Source organism: Phyllobates terribilis, unplaced genomic scaffold (genome assembly GCF_046119375.1).
Source record: "Phyllobates terribilis strain yellow unplaced genomic scaffold, ASM4611937v1 Scaffold_3__8_contigs__length_932513732, whole genome shotgun sequence".
NCBI lineage: Eukaryota > Metazoa > Chordata > Amphibia > Anura > Dendrobatidae > Phyllobates > Phyllobates terribilis.
Window position 1 is genome coordinate 417,569,834 of NW_027362763.1, and position 15,973 is coordinate 417,585,806.

General features: G+C 42.3%; 1 protein-coding gene across 7 annotated transcripts in view; it reads left to right on the plus strand.

Moving 5' to 3' along the window:
- Window positions 1-15,973, plus strand: part of DOP1A (DOP1 leucine zipper like protein A) — a 79,737-nt gene that overhangs the window by 53,203 nt on the left and 10,561 nt on the right. For 4 of the 7 annotated variants that reach the window (XM_073675623.1, XM_073675627.1, XM_073675626.1 and 1 more), the window contains 12 exons: window positions 1,361-1,638; window positions 1,784-1,936; window positions 2,016-2,116; window positions 3,487-3,743; window positions 4,219-6,175; window positions 6,252-6,363; window positions 8,577-8,759; window positions 8,967-9,092; window positions 9,893-10,027; window positions 12,590-12,645; window positions 14,732-14,836; window positions 15,414-15,480. In XM_073675623.1, the coding sequence (XP_073531724.1) occupies window positions 1,361-1,638; window positions 1,784-1,936; window positions 2,016-2,116; window positions 3,487-3,743; window positions 4,219-6,175; window positions 6,252-6,363; window positions 8,577-8,759; window positions 8,967-9,092; window positions 9,893-10,027; window positions 12,590-12,645; window positions 14,732-14,836; window positions 15,414-15,480 (3,530 nt within the window). The remainder of the gene's footprint in view (window positions 1-1,360; window positions 1,639-1,783; window positions 1,937-2,015; window positions 2,117-3,486; window positions 3,744-4,218; window positions 6,176-6,251; window positions 6,364-8,576; window positions 8,760-8,966; window positions 9,093-9,892; window positions 10,028-12,589; window positions 12,646-14,731; window positions 14,837-15,413; window positions 15,481-15,973) is intronic. The other 3 variants (XM_073675625.1, XM_073675629.1, XM_073675628.1) reach the window with 1 other exon arrangement.

The window sequence follows — 15,973 nt, forward strand, 5'->3', positions numbered from 1 at the left end:
TCCCTTTTAAAAGAGACACATCTTTCAGCTGACTTGCACCAATGCAAGAAATGTATGCCAGTCAGGGTCGTGGCATACATTATATTGTAATTTGTCCACTTTTGTGGTTCAAATTAGGATACATTTGTTGGAAAGTGCTTGGCCACACACCCTCCTGTCTGAACTCCACCCACTTTTTTGGAAAAGTTGGCAGAGCTGACTAGAACTGGTGTCCAAACCCATAGTTATGCAAAAATGTAGCAACATTTCAAAAAGCTTTACAACAGAAAACTTGAAAATAAGCCCCAACATTTTTTGGAAGCGGAAAAATCAGACAAGTTTTCCAAGAGTAATCCACTTCAGGAAACACTTTTTTTAAATTTTTTCTAACAGTTTTTTCAAGTGGGGCTGTAGCGGCTTTCTACCTATTTTTTTTTCAGATTCTTCATGAAACCCACCTCAAAGATGTGACCAATTTTTTTTTTCATGGCTATAGTTTCAGAACCTTATTGGGGAAAAAAAACGCTAAAACAAACTTGCTGTTTGGACATTGAAATGAATAGGAAGAGTATTCAAAGCATACAAGAAGCAGTAAAAAAAACTTCAAAAACCTCTGTGTGAACGTGACCTTAAGGGGTTGTCCTGGACTTTAACAGTGATGGACTATCCTTAGGATAGGTCCTCAATGTCTGATCGGTAGGGATGCGACACCCAGCACCCCCGCTGATCAGCTGTTCCCAATGTTGGCAGCAACCAGAACTGCTCAAGTTGCAGAGCTGCACAGCACAGCTCCATCGACTGTGTAGTGGCCGTGGCCTCCACCCCCTATCCAAACAATAATAGGTGGATGTTCAGTACCCGACTGCTGCCACTATTCCATCAGTGGAGTTGTACTGTATAGTTCCGACCACTGCCAACACTGGGAACAGCTGATTGATGGGGGTGCCAGGTGTCGCACCCCCACTGATCAGACATTGATGACCTATCCTGAGGATAGGCCATCAGTGTTGCTGTCCTGGACAACCTCTTTGAGGATTTTGCGCTTGTCTATATGTTGTATTCTATAGGGAAGGGGAAGTGCTTTCAGGGTTATGGAGGTCTTCAGCTGTAGGGATCTCTTCAATGGTAGCAGTTCAGTCATAGGGTAGATTATGGTCCACCCAGTATGCGAAGGGATTATTTCTTAAACATCTCCCCTTCATTCAGTTGACTAAACTCTTTGCTTTGTTTTTAAATTGCAATGACTTAAACGCCTGGTAAATATGAAGCAGAAGAAACAAGCTGCGAAAAGTCATTGATGCATTGCCTCTAGTATTCTGCATCTTGTAGGGTTGTGTGTAATGGCCTACGCAGTATTAATATACTTTATTTCTGTCTTCAGCAGATTGTGAGAAGGTACAACCACCAATGTGGCTTCAGACCCTCATGAACGCCTGCAGCGCTGCGGTTGACTTCAGCGTACAGAGTGTTGCCATATCTCTTGTTATGGACTTGGTCGGCTTGACCCAGTCAGTTGCAGTTGTAACAGGAGAAAATGCCAATGGCCTGGAAGCTTCTCAGCCCTTGAGCCCAAACCAAGGCAGAGTGTCTGTTGTTATCCGGCCTCCCCTCACTGAGGGCAATTTGCTCTATATAGCTGAGAAAACGGATTTCTTTAAGGTAGATGCAATGATTTCTGAAATGTTAGATGATTATATATATTACATATTCTTACCATAAATGTAATTTGGTGTTTGCAGTCTCCTGTAAGATTATGCATTTTTTTTACTGTATCTGTTACCGCCCTTCCCTATTCTATTTTCAGAATGTGGCCATAACACTGTGGCAACAGATGGGTGACCGGACCCCACAACACCATCAAAGAAGTGTAGAACTTTTCTATCAGCTCCACAACCTGGTCCCATCGTCTAGTATATGTGAAGATGTCATCAGCCAGCAGCTGACGCACAAGGACAAGGTACATGTGTGATGATATACTCAGTAACCCCTTTAACATTTTTGAACATTTTAATAAACCATTACCTTTTTTTTCACAGAAAATTAGAATGGAGGCTCATGGTAGATTTGCAGTCCTGTGGCACCTGACTCGAGACCTTCACATTAACAAGTCCTCATCCTATGGCCGTACTTTTGACAGGTTTGTGATTATTGAATAATGCAGTATTAAAAAGAACAAATGTTAAAAAGGTGGATTAAAAACTATGTTCGAAAAATAATGTAGTGGGGCTGTGAAATCAGTGTACATTACATTGTGAACTCGCACCATTAGTCCCACAATATGTTACAGACATCCTCACTGTCCCCATTGAGATCACAATCTAAATTCCCTATAGATATGCCTTTAGGAAACCCACGCAAACACGGGGAGAACATACAGACTCCTTGCAGATGTCCTTGGTGGGTTGTGAACCCAGGACCGCAGCGCTGCAAGTCTGCAGTAGTACAATAGTTGTCTGAGGAATGTTCTGCCAGGCTGAATGCATTTGTGTGCTAAAATTCTCAAGATCTGCTGCTGGCAGCTCCCTTTTGTAATTGCCAATCAATGATGTCCCGGAATTTTTTGATGGGAGATGAGCTGGATACGTTGCAGGCTGTGGTAGCACATTTAGGCCTTGCAGGCTAATCTCAATAACAGAAGCAACGTGTAGCCTTGCGTTGTCATTTTGAATAACAGCTACTGGGAAACTATCACGTTCCCTCATAGACATAGTTTGACACCTTGGGCTTAGTATGTCAGAGATTGACAGCAGCGTTTAAATGGTAATAATAGTTCTCATCTCCAGTCGCATCAGTTAGAGACTTTTGTTCATTTTTCACTGTAAGGATGGATCACACTTACAGTGTTCTCCAAGCAATATGGCACCGTTTCTGTCGTAATCCATATCTCAACAGAGACCCGATGGAGCCATTCAATTTGATGAAGCCGATGGAGTCACTGTGGATGCTGTCTGGCCTCTGTCCTGGAAGTACGCGTCTTTTTCAATCCCTGGCATAGCAGCCACAGAGAGCACTGTATTAATGTGAACCTAGCCTAACTTGGGCCTCCTTTATAGGAACCACAAGTCACTGGCAGAGCTTATGTGGGTTTGCAAAGACCCAGCTGATTTGCAGACACCCACTGATCATTTTATTGCTGGTCAACAGAAACCCCAGCATTATCAATGCTTCTATTCACTACGTAGTGCTGACGGAGCCCTGTGCAGCCTATAGCAGTGATACACTGCTTCTGTCTCCTCCCCACGGTCCCTTACGGAGTCCCGGCTTGCGCCTGATACATTGCAGGAGCATTAATGCTGCAATGCCAAAAGACATCGCAGCACATTTGGGGCTTGGACTCAGAAGACAGTGGTCTATTGATAAGGGTTTAAAATATAGTAATTTGCTGTAGGGGATTTGTGCATTGTCACACCACTGTATTCTTTCCAATCCAGAGCATTTATGTCCTCCATCATGTCGCTCTCCCGCCCTGCTTGTGGTGCACTACTGATTACTGCTTGTCATCTACAGGTCCTTGTTTATTATGCTGGACAGCCTGAATAGCTTAGATGGCTGCACGTCTTCTGTGGGTCAGGCCTGGCTGCATCAGGTACTGCAGAGACATGACATCGCTAGAGTCCTTGAACCTCTTCTTCTCCTGCTCCTTCATCCTAAAACTCAACGTGTATCAGTGCAACGAGTCCAGGCCGAGAGACACTGGAGTAAATCTACTCGACACTTGGAAGAAAACAGGAAAGTCTTCGACAAAGCGTCTAACAATAATGATGGTGAATATACCGTGCTAGGCATGATCTGTATTAGAGCTGCGGTCAGCTTATCTACTGGCATCTGCAATAATCCCCTCGTGATATTGTATCAGTTTGCTAGATTAAAGGGGTCCACCATACTGTTCTAGATGTGGGCCTTTTTTATTTGGTGGTAGTTTTTATGGTCTGTACCGAGGGGCGTGGCTCGCCGGATTCTCTGGGGGCGTGTTTTAGACTGCTCTGCATATTTACTCACTTGCCACGCCCTCTTAGTACAGACTATAACTGTTTTACACTAAATAAAAAGGTCTATATCCCTGGAACCATATGGCAGATTTAAAAAAAAAAAAATACTCAAGAAAGCAGCGGGAAAAAAATAAGAACAAAAGCTGATCACTTTTGATCTGGTGACAGGTCCTCTTTGAGTCCCAATAATAATCGTTGTTATTATTTGTGCTCATATTGTAATACTAAGCTAAAATATATTCTGTTGCAGCCTTTTCAAGCTCACGTCTATGTTCTGGGATGACGTCTAAGCAGGTTCTAATGGACGAGATGGAGAACTTCAGCCTGACGGTGAACCCTTTGAGTGACCGGCTTTCCCTCCTGAGTACAAGCAGTGAGACCATACCAATGGGAATATCAGACTTTGAGCTTCCAGACCAGCAGATAGAAATCCTGCAGAGCTCAGATTCTGGTTGTTCGCAGTCTTCAGTGGGGGACGAAGTGGATGCTGAGAGTTTGACTGCTCAGGATAGCTCTAGGGAGGACTGCGTGGAGGAGATCGTTCAGCAGGTTATCACGGACTTGATTTGCAATGTTCTTAGAAGTGTTGGTGAAGATCCTGAAACAAATTTCTCCGATGCGGATCAGTTAGTGACAACTGACGGGATAAATCCATGCAGCGCTGTAGTACAGGAATCTCCTGGGAAAGAGGAAGAAGCTCCTCAAGAGAATGGAGATAACTTCTCCGCCAGAGACCCATCTACTTTTTTGTCCGTGTCTGCAGAAGGGGGCATTGAAAGCTTGGCAAGTGCTATAACCAGAAACCTATCCTCTCCTTCCATTATGGCTCAGCAGTTACCTGTGGAGTTTAATTCCAACATGATGGGGGGACATCATAGGAAAAGGAGTCACAGTAGCATCCAGTTTAATTTTAAAGGGAAAGCAGCAGAAAGGGACCAAAATGGTAAGGAAGGGGGCAATAAAGTAACAGGAACAAAACCAAAGGTAAAAATGGCCAGAAGGAAAGACGAGGACAAGAAAAAAGCACAAAATGAGAAGTTGAAGCAGACAAATGTTTTTTTCAGTGACGGATTAGATTTGGAGAACTGGTACAGTTGTGGAGAAGGTGAAATCTCTGAAATTGAAAGTGATGTGGGATCTCCTGGTATCCGTAAATCCCCTCATTTCAACATCCACCCTCTTTACCAGCATGTGCTCCTGTACCTCCAGTTATATGACTCCTCGAGGACATTATATGCATTATCTGCTATAAAAGCCATATTAAAAACCTGCCCAACGGTGTTTGTGAACGCTATATCCACCACCAGCGTGAACAATGCGTACACTCCTCAGCTATCCTTGCTGCAGAACCTTTTAGCAAGGCATCGGATTTCTGTGATGGGGAAAGACTTTTACAGCAATATTCCCCTTGACTCCAATCACAATTTCCGAAGCTCCATGTATATAGAGATTCTAATTTCGTTATGTTTGTATTTCATGAGAAGCCATTACCCTACACATGTGAAAGTTTCACAGCAAGATCTCATGGGCAACCGCAACATGCAGATGATGAGCGTCGAAATCTTGACCCTGCTGTTTACTGAGTTAGCAAAGGTCATCGAGAGCTCCGCCAAGGGCTTTGCTAGTTTTATCTCCGACATGTTGTCTAAATGCAAGGTGCAGAAAGTGATCCTACACTGCCTGCTCTCTTCCATTTTCAGCGCTCAGAAGTGGCACAGCGAGCGCATGGCAGACAAGAACATAATGGCCATTGAAGAAGGCTTTTCTGAGGACAGTCTGATAAATTTTTCTGAAGACGAGCTTGACAATGGCAGTACACTACAGTCCCAATTATTAAAGGTCCTTCAAGGTCTTATCGTCTTAGAACATCGGGTGTTGACTGTTCCTGAAGACAACGAGGCCGGCTTTGATTTTGTAATAACTGATCTGGAACACATAAACCCTCAGCAGCCAATGACCTCCTTACAATATATGCACTCGCAGCCGATCACATGCCAGGGAATGTTCCTCTGTGCTGTGATCAGGGCGTTACACCAGCACTATACATGTAAGATGCACCCTCAGTGGATTGGGCTCATCACATCCACTTTGCCATACACGGGAAAGGTGTTACAGAGAGTAGTGGTGTCAGTCACATTACAGCTTTGCAGGAACCTTGATAACTTAATACAGCAATACAAGTATGAAATGGGATTGTCCGACAACAGGTAGGTGTGCAAAAGATGCCAGCCTAATAGTCATGTTACTGAAAGCTTCAAGGGTTTAACTTTGTGATCTTTCTAGGCCTCTATGGATGGCATCATTCATTCCACCCGATATAATACTGACTCTGCTAGAAGGCATTACAACAATTATTCACTACTGCCTGCTTGATCCCTCTGCTCAGTATCACCAGGTAAATTGACTTGTCAAGAATTTCTTGATATATTCTGTACATTTAGCGTTCATTTGGTATACCGATGTAAATAAAAAAGATTGGTGGAGTCTATAGGAAATCTGACAGTTTTAGAAAGCACATCTATCAGATCCTCTGTTTAAAGCAAATGCGGCCCTTTGGCTCTTCTGTTGCGGTCCATGATCCAGGACAGCCAAAGGATTTTATGTGATGGTGTCCCTCACCACACAACCGCCCTCTCCCTGGCATCTCGCCTTCACTAAACCTGCATCCTTGGGATGTAGACACTAGTGAATATGGCGATGGAACAGAGAGTTATCAGCTTCCTGTTCCATCATTGAACCTTTGCATCTAAGAGAGCAGGAGGTGCGATGACGTCACTACATCATGCCAGCAGAGCCTCAGTTCACCGCACAGACCAGAGCTACAGGGGAATGGGTGAGGTGAGTAGTTTTATTTTTTTACATCATTCTGTGGGAGGGAGGGGTGGAGGTTGACATATTGTGTAAAGTGGCTCTTTGGGGACTTCTTTCTGCATGGGGTTTGTATGGGGACATAATACTGTGTAAGGGAGCTGTGTGGGAACATCTTTCTGCATCGGGGCTGTGTGGGGACATAATACTATGTAAGGGGGCTGTGAGGACCTAATACTGTGTAGTGAGGCTTTGTAGAGACACCCTACTGTGTAGAGGACTGTGTGGGGATATCATACTGTTTGAGGGGTTGAGTGATCATATATGTGTGGACATTGTACTGTGGGGGTATGCTATTGTATTGTGAGCTGTTGATCAAAATACAAGGGCTGAATAACAGGAGCACAATGATTTGCTGCTTTTATATAGGCTTTATAAAAAGCAGTATATTATATGGTTTTAATTAGCCGCTACAGATAAGATTACATGTTACAATAGCCCTATTGTAACATGTATTGGCAGTAATAACTAATAAACAACCTTCATTTTGCTCAATATTAAGTGATAAAAAAATAATAAAAAACAATAATAATAAGCAGAATTAGGTTGGCCGGTTGGTTTGCCCCTCCACAACAGTCACAGTATCTCATGTGGTCCCTTGGGAAAATGAATTGCCCACCCCTGCGCTAAAGGTTCCCATACACCAATGATAATTGATGGCTGAGCACTCATTCATCTGACAGCCTCTGGCAGCGGCTTTTCAAGTGCTAGAACAAAAGGACTGGGCATTGAATTCAACCTGCCTTCCACTAACTTCCCCCAAGATCGCCTGCCAGGAGAGAATTGGGGAGGCCTCCATTGACATTAAATCATCGGCAGGTTCATCTGACTTTAATGGGTATGAGGTTTTAAGTCAGTGGATATTAATTTCTTTGTAAATGAAAGTGTCTGCATGTCTGACTGGCTGACAAACACCAAATGATCAGCTTGACAGCACTATGTTGAAAGAAGTCACAACTCACAATCATGTCATGCAGCTTGACTGATCGTGCCATTGGCATCTAATAGACCCTTTTTTTTTTTACTTTCTCTGTGTCTCTTTGGTGACAAACTCCCTTTTATTGGGAATCTGTCAGCAGGTATTTGCTATCTAATCTGACCGCATGGAGTAGGGACAGAGACCCTGATTCTAGTGATGTATCACTTAGTTTACTGGGTGTTGAATTGTAGAATTACAATTTTCTCTGTTGCAGATTTAGCAGAGCTCATAATGTTGTAACCTCGCCCACACCACTGATTAGCTGTTTTCTATGCACAGTGTAAAGTGGCAAAAAGCTGCTGATCGGTGCTGGAGTTGCGGTTTGACTACGAGGCACAGGGTCAGTTGTCCTGTAGTGATAATCTCTTGATAATAACACACTGATTTGTACTGAAGCAGCAAAACACAGTCTAGTAAGTGACACATCACTGTAATCAGGGTCTCTTCTACTATATTATGCTGCTCTCACATTACATAGCAAAAACCTGCTGTCTGATTCCCTTTAATGCCTGTAGTAGATCTGAAGTACAGTATTGCTATTATGTCAAGAATATTTGCTTTTGCATGCCGTTTTTATGCAGAACTGTGTGTGAGGGAAGAAAGAGAAAAGAAAAAGGGGATCATGACTGCAGGATTTGTTTGTAGTCTCTAACAGTATACTTTGAATTAAGACTAGTTAAAGAGACGCATCTTACTCATCATCTATAATTATTAGTCATGTTTTCTGTGAACTTTTCTTGTGTTGACTTTTCATGTTGCAGCTCATGGTCAACGTAGATCAGAAACATTTGCTTGAAGCTCGCAGTGGGATCCTTTCTATACTCCATTTAATCATCTCATCAGTTACCCTGCTATGGAGTATTCTGCACCAAGCCGACTCCTCTGAGAAGAACTGTGCAGCAGCAGCCGCCTCGGTCACTACCATCAACCTTGGCTCGACAAAGGTAATAGAGGACGGATAAATTAGTCGGAAAAAAAATTCTTGGTGCTACTGATATATTAGATTTTATATTAAATGTCCTGTCATCAGAGGCTCGGTGTCTAATTTCCCTATGTCAAACACATGCTGGTTGCTTAAAGTTTGTGTTTTGTTTTGTTTTTTTTTTATTACACGCTTTTTAGAATTTTAATCATGATTTTTGGATCAACAGAATTTAAGACAGCAGATCTTGGAGCTGTTAGGTCCTATTTCCATGAATCATGGAGTTCATTTTATGGCCGCCATTGCCTTTGTGTGGAATGAAAGAAGACAAAACAAGAACTCTGCACGTACAAAAGTAAGTTATCATTTTCCAGCATTTCAAGAAAATCTGACTACATGGTTAAAGGGAACCTGTCACTAGAAAAAAATGCTATTAACCTGCAGATATGGGGTTAAATTTGAAAGTTAATAGTGTTACTAACCTGCACGGCGCCTGCACTTAGCCGAAAGCTGCAGGGAGCAAATGAACTTTATTCCCCCTGCAGCGTTCTGGTTTCAATATGGGGGTGGTGCCGGAGCGGGTTTAGTCAGTCACTGCTGTGTGTATAGAGAGCGGCAGCTGTAGCCGTGCCCCCCGGACCTGACTTACAGCCGGTGTCAGTCAGGGTCGGGGGTGTAGTTACATCTGCCGCTCTCTACTCAGAGCGGTGACTGAACAAGTGCCGGCCCGTGACTGAAACTTGAACACTGCCAGGGGGAATAAAGTTAATTTTCTCCCCAGAGCTTTCGGCTAAGTGCAGGCGTCGGGCAGGTTAGTAACGCTATTAACCTGCAGATTAACCCCATATCTGCAGGTTAATAGTGTTTTTTTTTTCTGGAGACTGGTTCCCTTTAAATTTATTACAATATCTTTTATATTCCATTGGGTCATGCTGCTTTAAGCTCCAGGTATTGTTTTTTGTTAAAAATTGCTGCCTAGAAAAAGTTGAGATGCCATAACCATCCTTAACTGTTCATGAGAATTGTAATCTGTTTGATGGTAGTGGAGAAACCCCACCATTTTAATTGCATTTCTTTTATAATCCTCTATATTTCGTGTTTCTTACATTCCCAGAATGTACATTTATGCGTTTTTAATATTTAAATTTTGCTTAGGTGATTCCATTAGCAAGTGAAGAGCAACTTCTCCTTGTAGAGTTGGTTCGGTCAATCAGTGTGATGAGGACAGAGACTGTGATTCAGACAGTGAAGGAAGTGTTAAAGCAGCCCCCCGCAATAGCCAAGGACAAGGTGACACTTTCTTGATCTGTGTATACTATTACAGCTAGTGTGGTTTTTATTATTAAATGGGTTTTTTGAGAATATACACTACATGGATAAAGGTATTGTGACACCTACAGATTATACCAACAGTCATGGGCAAAAGTTTTCAAACTGATACAAATTTTGGTTATCACAAAGTCTGCTGCTTGAGTTTTTATTGTGGCAATTTGCATTAAATGTTGATTTGATATGAAAGCTGATTGGGTGAATTGCAAAAAATAGCACTGTCACGTCTTGCTAAAAAAGGAATTTAATCACAAAAACAAAATTTCCACAGATTTTTCATCCATGCCACTAAATGACCTCTTCTTTTCAGTGACCTTTTCGTTAGCTCAAGATTAAGTGTTAAAGTGCCAATGAGGACAAGACAGCTGATATAACTGTGATGCTTGATTGAGTTATAAGAGAAGACTGGTTGTTTTAAAAGGGGGCTGGTGCTTGAAATTTATTGTCTTCTTCTATTAACTATGGTTACCTCTATGGAAACATGAGTGGCCATCATTGCTTTGCATCAAAAGGTCTTTACAGGCAAGGACATTGCTGCTGCTATATGCTCACATAGGCAGAGACTTGTCAGTCACTGTAAGCGGGCAGGGAAAGCCGCTAGGGACCCGCCTATACGACTAGTCACTGGCTATTTAAAAGTGTGTTTTGGTTTTTTTAAATGTCACAGCTTTTTAGTGTCAAACATATTGCTGTGATTGTACAGCTAGTGGATGATACATAATGCCTGTGGTTTGGGCAGCATGTATCACCTGACAGCTTCCCTTTCATTTGTGAATTTGAATGTTCATCAGTGTCACAAGCAGTTTAAAGGGGTTTTCCGGATTCCATGCAGTCACTCCATATGACTGCAGATTGCTGAATTCTGAAAGTGTGCAATAGGTACACTCTCAGGATTCAGCTCTTTTGCCAGCTTAAGAAGACACGGTTTACATACTTGCGATCAAGGGATGCGCTACATTTTTTTACAGAAGGGTAAAAATACTTAGTATTTTTGAGTATTTTTAGCCAAGAAGGCGTATGTAACTTGCAATAGTCTAAATTTATAGTAGATACTGTAGGTATACGTAATGTTAAGAACTCACTATTTATACATGAAAACATTAATATACCTTATTACAATGCTTCCATGAATGGAGGTGATTCTAAACCAAATAGTATGTCAAACATTAATAATGAGAAGTCAGTGGACTCCGATGTAAGAGTCTATATTCATGATGATCATGGTCCCGTGTAGTGACTGCTGTATACAAGCTAAGACATTGCGAACATGCTCTGATTAGTGGGGGTCAGATGTAAAAATCCTTCAAAGTGGCAGTACCAAGTTTAAAACTTATTATTATTTCTACTTCATTTTTTCTGTACAAGGTGATGGGGCAGTCATCGCACCCCGTAATCATGTATAGATAAAAATAATGTTGCCTCTGGGAAATCTGTTCGATCTTTGCAGCAGTTAGATGGAAAACTCTCCCACACACCAAAAGTCCATCTATTCTCTGTGACTTGTGTACTAGTCCATTGTGGAGGAGGTGAGCTGTAACCATCACCTATAGTGTGTGGTAGATCCGTTGTTCTCTACTTAGAAGTGGCCTGTACAGAACAGGAAATATTAGTCTAATATTCGGCTCAGTGGGCAATGTGAAAATGACAACATTTAAAGTGAACTTGTCACGTGAAGAAACGCTATTAACCTGCAGATATGGGCATTACTAACCTGCCCAGCTCCTGCACGTGGGGAGAAAATGAACTGTATTCTCCCTGGCAGCATTCGGTTTCAGTTACGTTGGCACGGGTTCAGTCACCGCTCTGAGAATACAGAGCAGCGGCTGTAACTGTGACCCCAGCCCTGACTGACAGAATCGCTCTATATTGGGACCCACTGTCAGTCAAATCCGGGGGTGCAGTTACAGCTGCCGCTCTCTATGCACTGAGCGGCGACTGAACCTGCGCCAACGCTGTCCCCATGACTGAAACTTAACGCTACCGGGGAGAATAAAGTAAATTTTTTCCCTGCAGCGTTCGGGTGCGTGCAGGCGCCGGGCAAGTTAGTAACGCAATTAACCTGCAGATTAAGCCCATATCTGCAGGTTAATAGTGTTTTTGCTGGTGACAGGATTGGGGGTGCGGTTACAGCCGCCGATCTCTATACACAGAGCAGTGACTGGACCCGCTCCAGCGCCACCCCCATGACTGAAACTGAATGCTGCCGGGGAGAATAAAGTTAATTTCTTTCCGGCAGGGGGTTCTAAGTGCGGTCGCTGGGCAGGTTCAGAACGCTATTGACCTGTAGATGAACCCCATATCTGCAGGTTAATAGCATTATTTCACGTGACCGGTTCCCTTTTAAAGATTTTTTTTGTTTGTATTGATGTAAAAAAATAACAAAAAGAAAATAATCAATCATGTTTAAAAATCTCCAAGAAAAACTTGATGTAAGCTATGGCTTATTTTGTGATCATATATTTATTCAAATAAATTTGCAGCAAAAAAAGTACTAATCCATTTTCACTGCATTTCTCTTTTCAGAAACATCTTTCCCTTGAGGTCTGCATGTTACAGTTCTTCTATGCTTATATACAGAGGTAAGATTAAGTGTTATTGTATTGTTTGGTGCTGGGTATTTCATAGACTGCCAGTGCCTAATAGTTATCATGCTTGGAATCCTAGGTAAGACATGCAGTACTAGTCTAAAGGCCCCATCACACTTAGCGACGCTGCAACGATCCTGACAACGATATGACTGTCAGGGATCGTTGCTGCGTCGCTATGTGGTCGCTGGTGAGCTGTCAAACAGTCAGGCTCACCAACGATCAGGGGAGCAGCGACATCGTGGAAAGAATCTTTCCACGATGTCCTGGTTATGAGCCTGCTGAAGCAGGAGCAGGCTGGTAACCATGGTAAACATCGGGTTACTAGGGGCACACGCGCTCCTAGTAACCCGTTGTTTATCATGGTTACCACTCTGCTACGGTGAGCGGGAGGTTACCGCTCACTTTAGCAGGCTCGTAACCATGATAAACAACGGGTTACTAGGTGCGCGCGTGCCCCTAGTAACCCGATGTTTACCATGGTTACCAGCCTGATCACTGCTCCCGCTGGTCACACACAGCGATGTGTGCTGACCAGCGGGAGGGCAACGACCAAAAAATGGTCCAGGACACTTCGCAGCGATCACCGACCTGACAGCAGGGGCCTGATCGCTGCAAAGTGTCACACATAGCGACATCGCTGGTGAGGTCGCTGTTGCGTCACCAAAACCGTGACACAGCAGCGATCTCGCTAGCTATCTCGCTATGTGAGACGGGGGCTTTAGGGTCCGTTTACACGGACTAAACATTTACTGATCGGTCATTTAATAGCTCGTTTACACAGGCCGACCACCATAAGTGATGCGCATTGAGTGATTTGTAGTAGATCATTCAGTGCACATAGGCTGCCATTGTTTTCAGCAATGCGAGTTCTGATTACACTGGATAATGCACCACCAAGACTGTTGATTTTTTGCTTTGCACAAAAGATCATTTTGCTTGTTTACCATGTGATTGTCAGCCTGTATACACTGAAAGATTACTATTAAATGAGCATTCTTAAAGGGGATGTCCTACGAAGAAAGTATATTTTAAACTTTAGATCTTGGGATAATAATAATAAGTTCCACAATTGGATGTGTTAAAAAATGTTCCTGTGTTGAGATAATCTTATAAATGTGCCCCTGCTGTGTACTGTGTAATGGCTGTAAATATCAAAATTTGTAATATACTCCTTCTGACTGAGCACTCCTCCCATCAGCCTAAGGCGAGTTTAAATGGAGCTTGGTCCTACCTGCCCATATAATTGTAGGCTTTTAGCCTGGGAGCGGTATCATGTTAGGTCAGGTTCCAAACAAAGGGTTACGCCTTGCCACTGGCTGTTGGGCTCACATGCATTGGCCAATTTATGTGCTAAGTACCTTCATTTTTTACTTATTTTCTACGGCAGTAATTCAGGTCCAATTTCACATAATCAATGTTTGCATACTATAGTGTTTCAGAATGCAGCCTTATTTTGTTAGTTCTGTGTAATGGCTGTGTCTGACCGTGCAGGAACATGGTCTGATCATACCACATCTCCTGGGCAGGGGAGGAAGCAAAAGAGTATACAGACAGGACAGTACAGGATCACAGATGATTCTTACTTTGAGTTAAAACATTTTCCTGCATGTTTAAAAACAATGTTTTACCTCAAAGAAAGAATCAGCTGTGATCCCCATTCTGTAATGTCTGTATACTCTTTTGCTCGCCCCCCTCCCCTGCCCAGGAGATGTGGTATGATCAGACCATGTTCCTGTACGGTCAGACACAGCCATTACACAGTACACAGCAGGGGCACATTTATAAGATTATCTCAGCACAGGAACATTTTATTAACACATCCAATTGTGGAAATTATTATTATTCCAACATCTATTGATTAAAATGTACTTTGTTCATGGGAAACCCCTTTTAAGAACTGTCGTTCTCGATAATCTTTGAGTGTAAATGAAGCTTAAGCCGTAGCTAATTCTGTTGTGTTATATCAGTTGGGAATCATTACTGCCATGTTAGGGTTTGTGCATAGCCTTGTAGAACACATGGATTTTAGCTGCTTCTCTAAAGTGTATGTTTCAATATTTTATTGGTGTTCTTTCAGAGTTCCTGTGTCTAATCTTGTGGATAGCTGGGCTTCTTTTCTTGCCCTGTTGAAAGAGTCCATCCAACTGAACCTTCCAGCTCCCGGACAATTCTTGATACTTGGGTAATACATTTATTACATTCATTACTATGTGACCCCTTCTTTGTTCCAAAGTTGAGATAACCATAAAAAATACCATTGAAAACGGACTATGCTTTTTCATCATTTCCTAATGTAGCACATTGTTGAAGGTTGGAACAGATATAGACAAATTAAAACTAGTTGTACTAGGTCTATAGGACAGTGCACTGGTTCAATGGTCCAGACCTGTAGCTTTCCCAAAATTCTCAAATGCTGGAAATCGGTTAAGGCAGTTACTGCTATATATTTTTTTTTTTTATCAATGCTGTAATTACAACGCTTACTGGTCCCCTGCCGCTCTCTACTTCTGACTGCAGCAATGAAGTCCCATGACAGGTACATGTGACCACTGCAGTCAATCACTGGTCACAGTGCTGACTCACTACGGTCAATGATGAGCTGCAGGCGTCCACATGTCCTGTGATGGGAAGTCATCTGGAAGTAGAGAGCAACAGGGTAGTATTTTGGAAAAAAGATATCACTACTAGACAACACGACTTTTTGATGTTTATATGAATCAGTACTTATTATTGACTTTTTTTTTTTTTTTTTTTTTTAGGGTTTTGAATGAATTTATTATGAAAAACCCCACATTAGAGAACAAGAAAGACCAGAGGGATCTTCAGGTAATAGAGAACAGGTTAAATAGTCTGAAACTTTCTGAATCTTAATTTGTAGGGAAAAATAGATGAGTTATTTTATAATTTTTCTCCTTCCCAAGTCAGAAAATAATTGACTTAAAGGAAAGCTAGATGATATTCTGAAGAAAAAAGCTGGAATTATAATTAAGAAATGGCTAGATATAGGTCATTATAATTTTATCTGAGATGAGCAAATAAATTGCAGAACCTGGGTTCAGTGGCCTCGGAAGTATTCTGTGCTCACCAAGTGAAAGCCCTATGAACGGCCTCCTACCTGCCCGATTCCCCGACACCTCCCTCTGAATTGTAGATCTGAGATTTCTGCAGATTGTGAACTAGCATTAATCCAAAAAATGTTCTCCGTCAAAATTCAAACAATGGCACTTCCTTCCAAACTGTCTCAACAAAACCCCAGAATAAATACATCTGAGCACAGAAGCGATCCATTAATATAAAAAATTTTTTTTCTTAGTATACA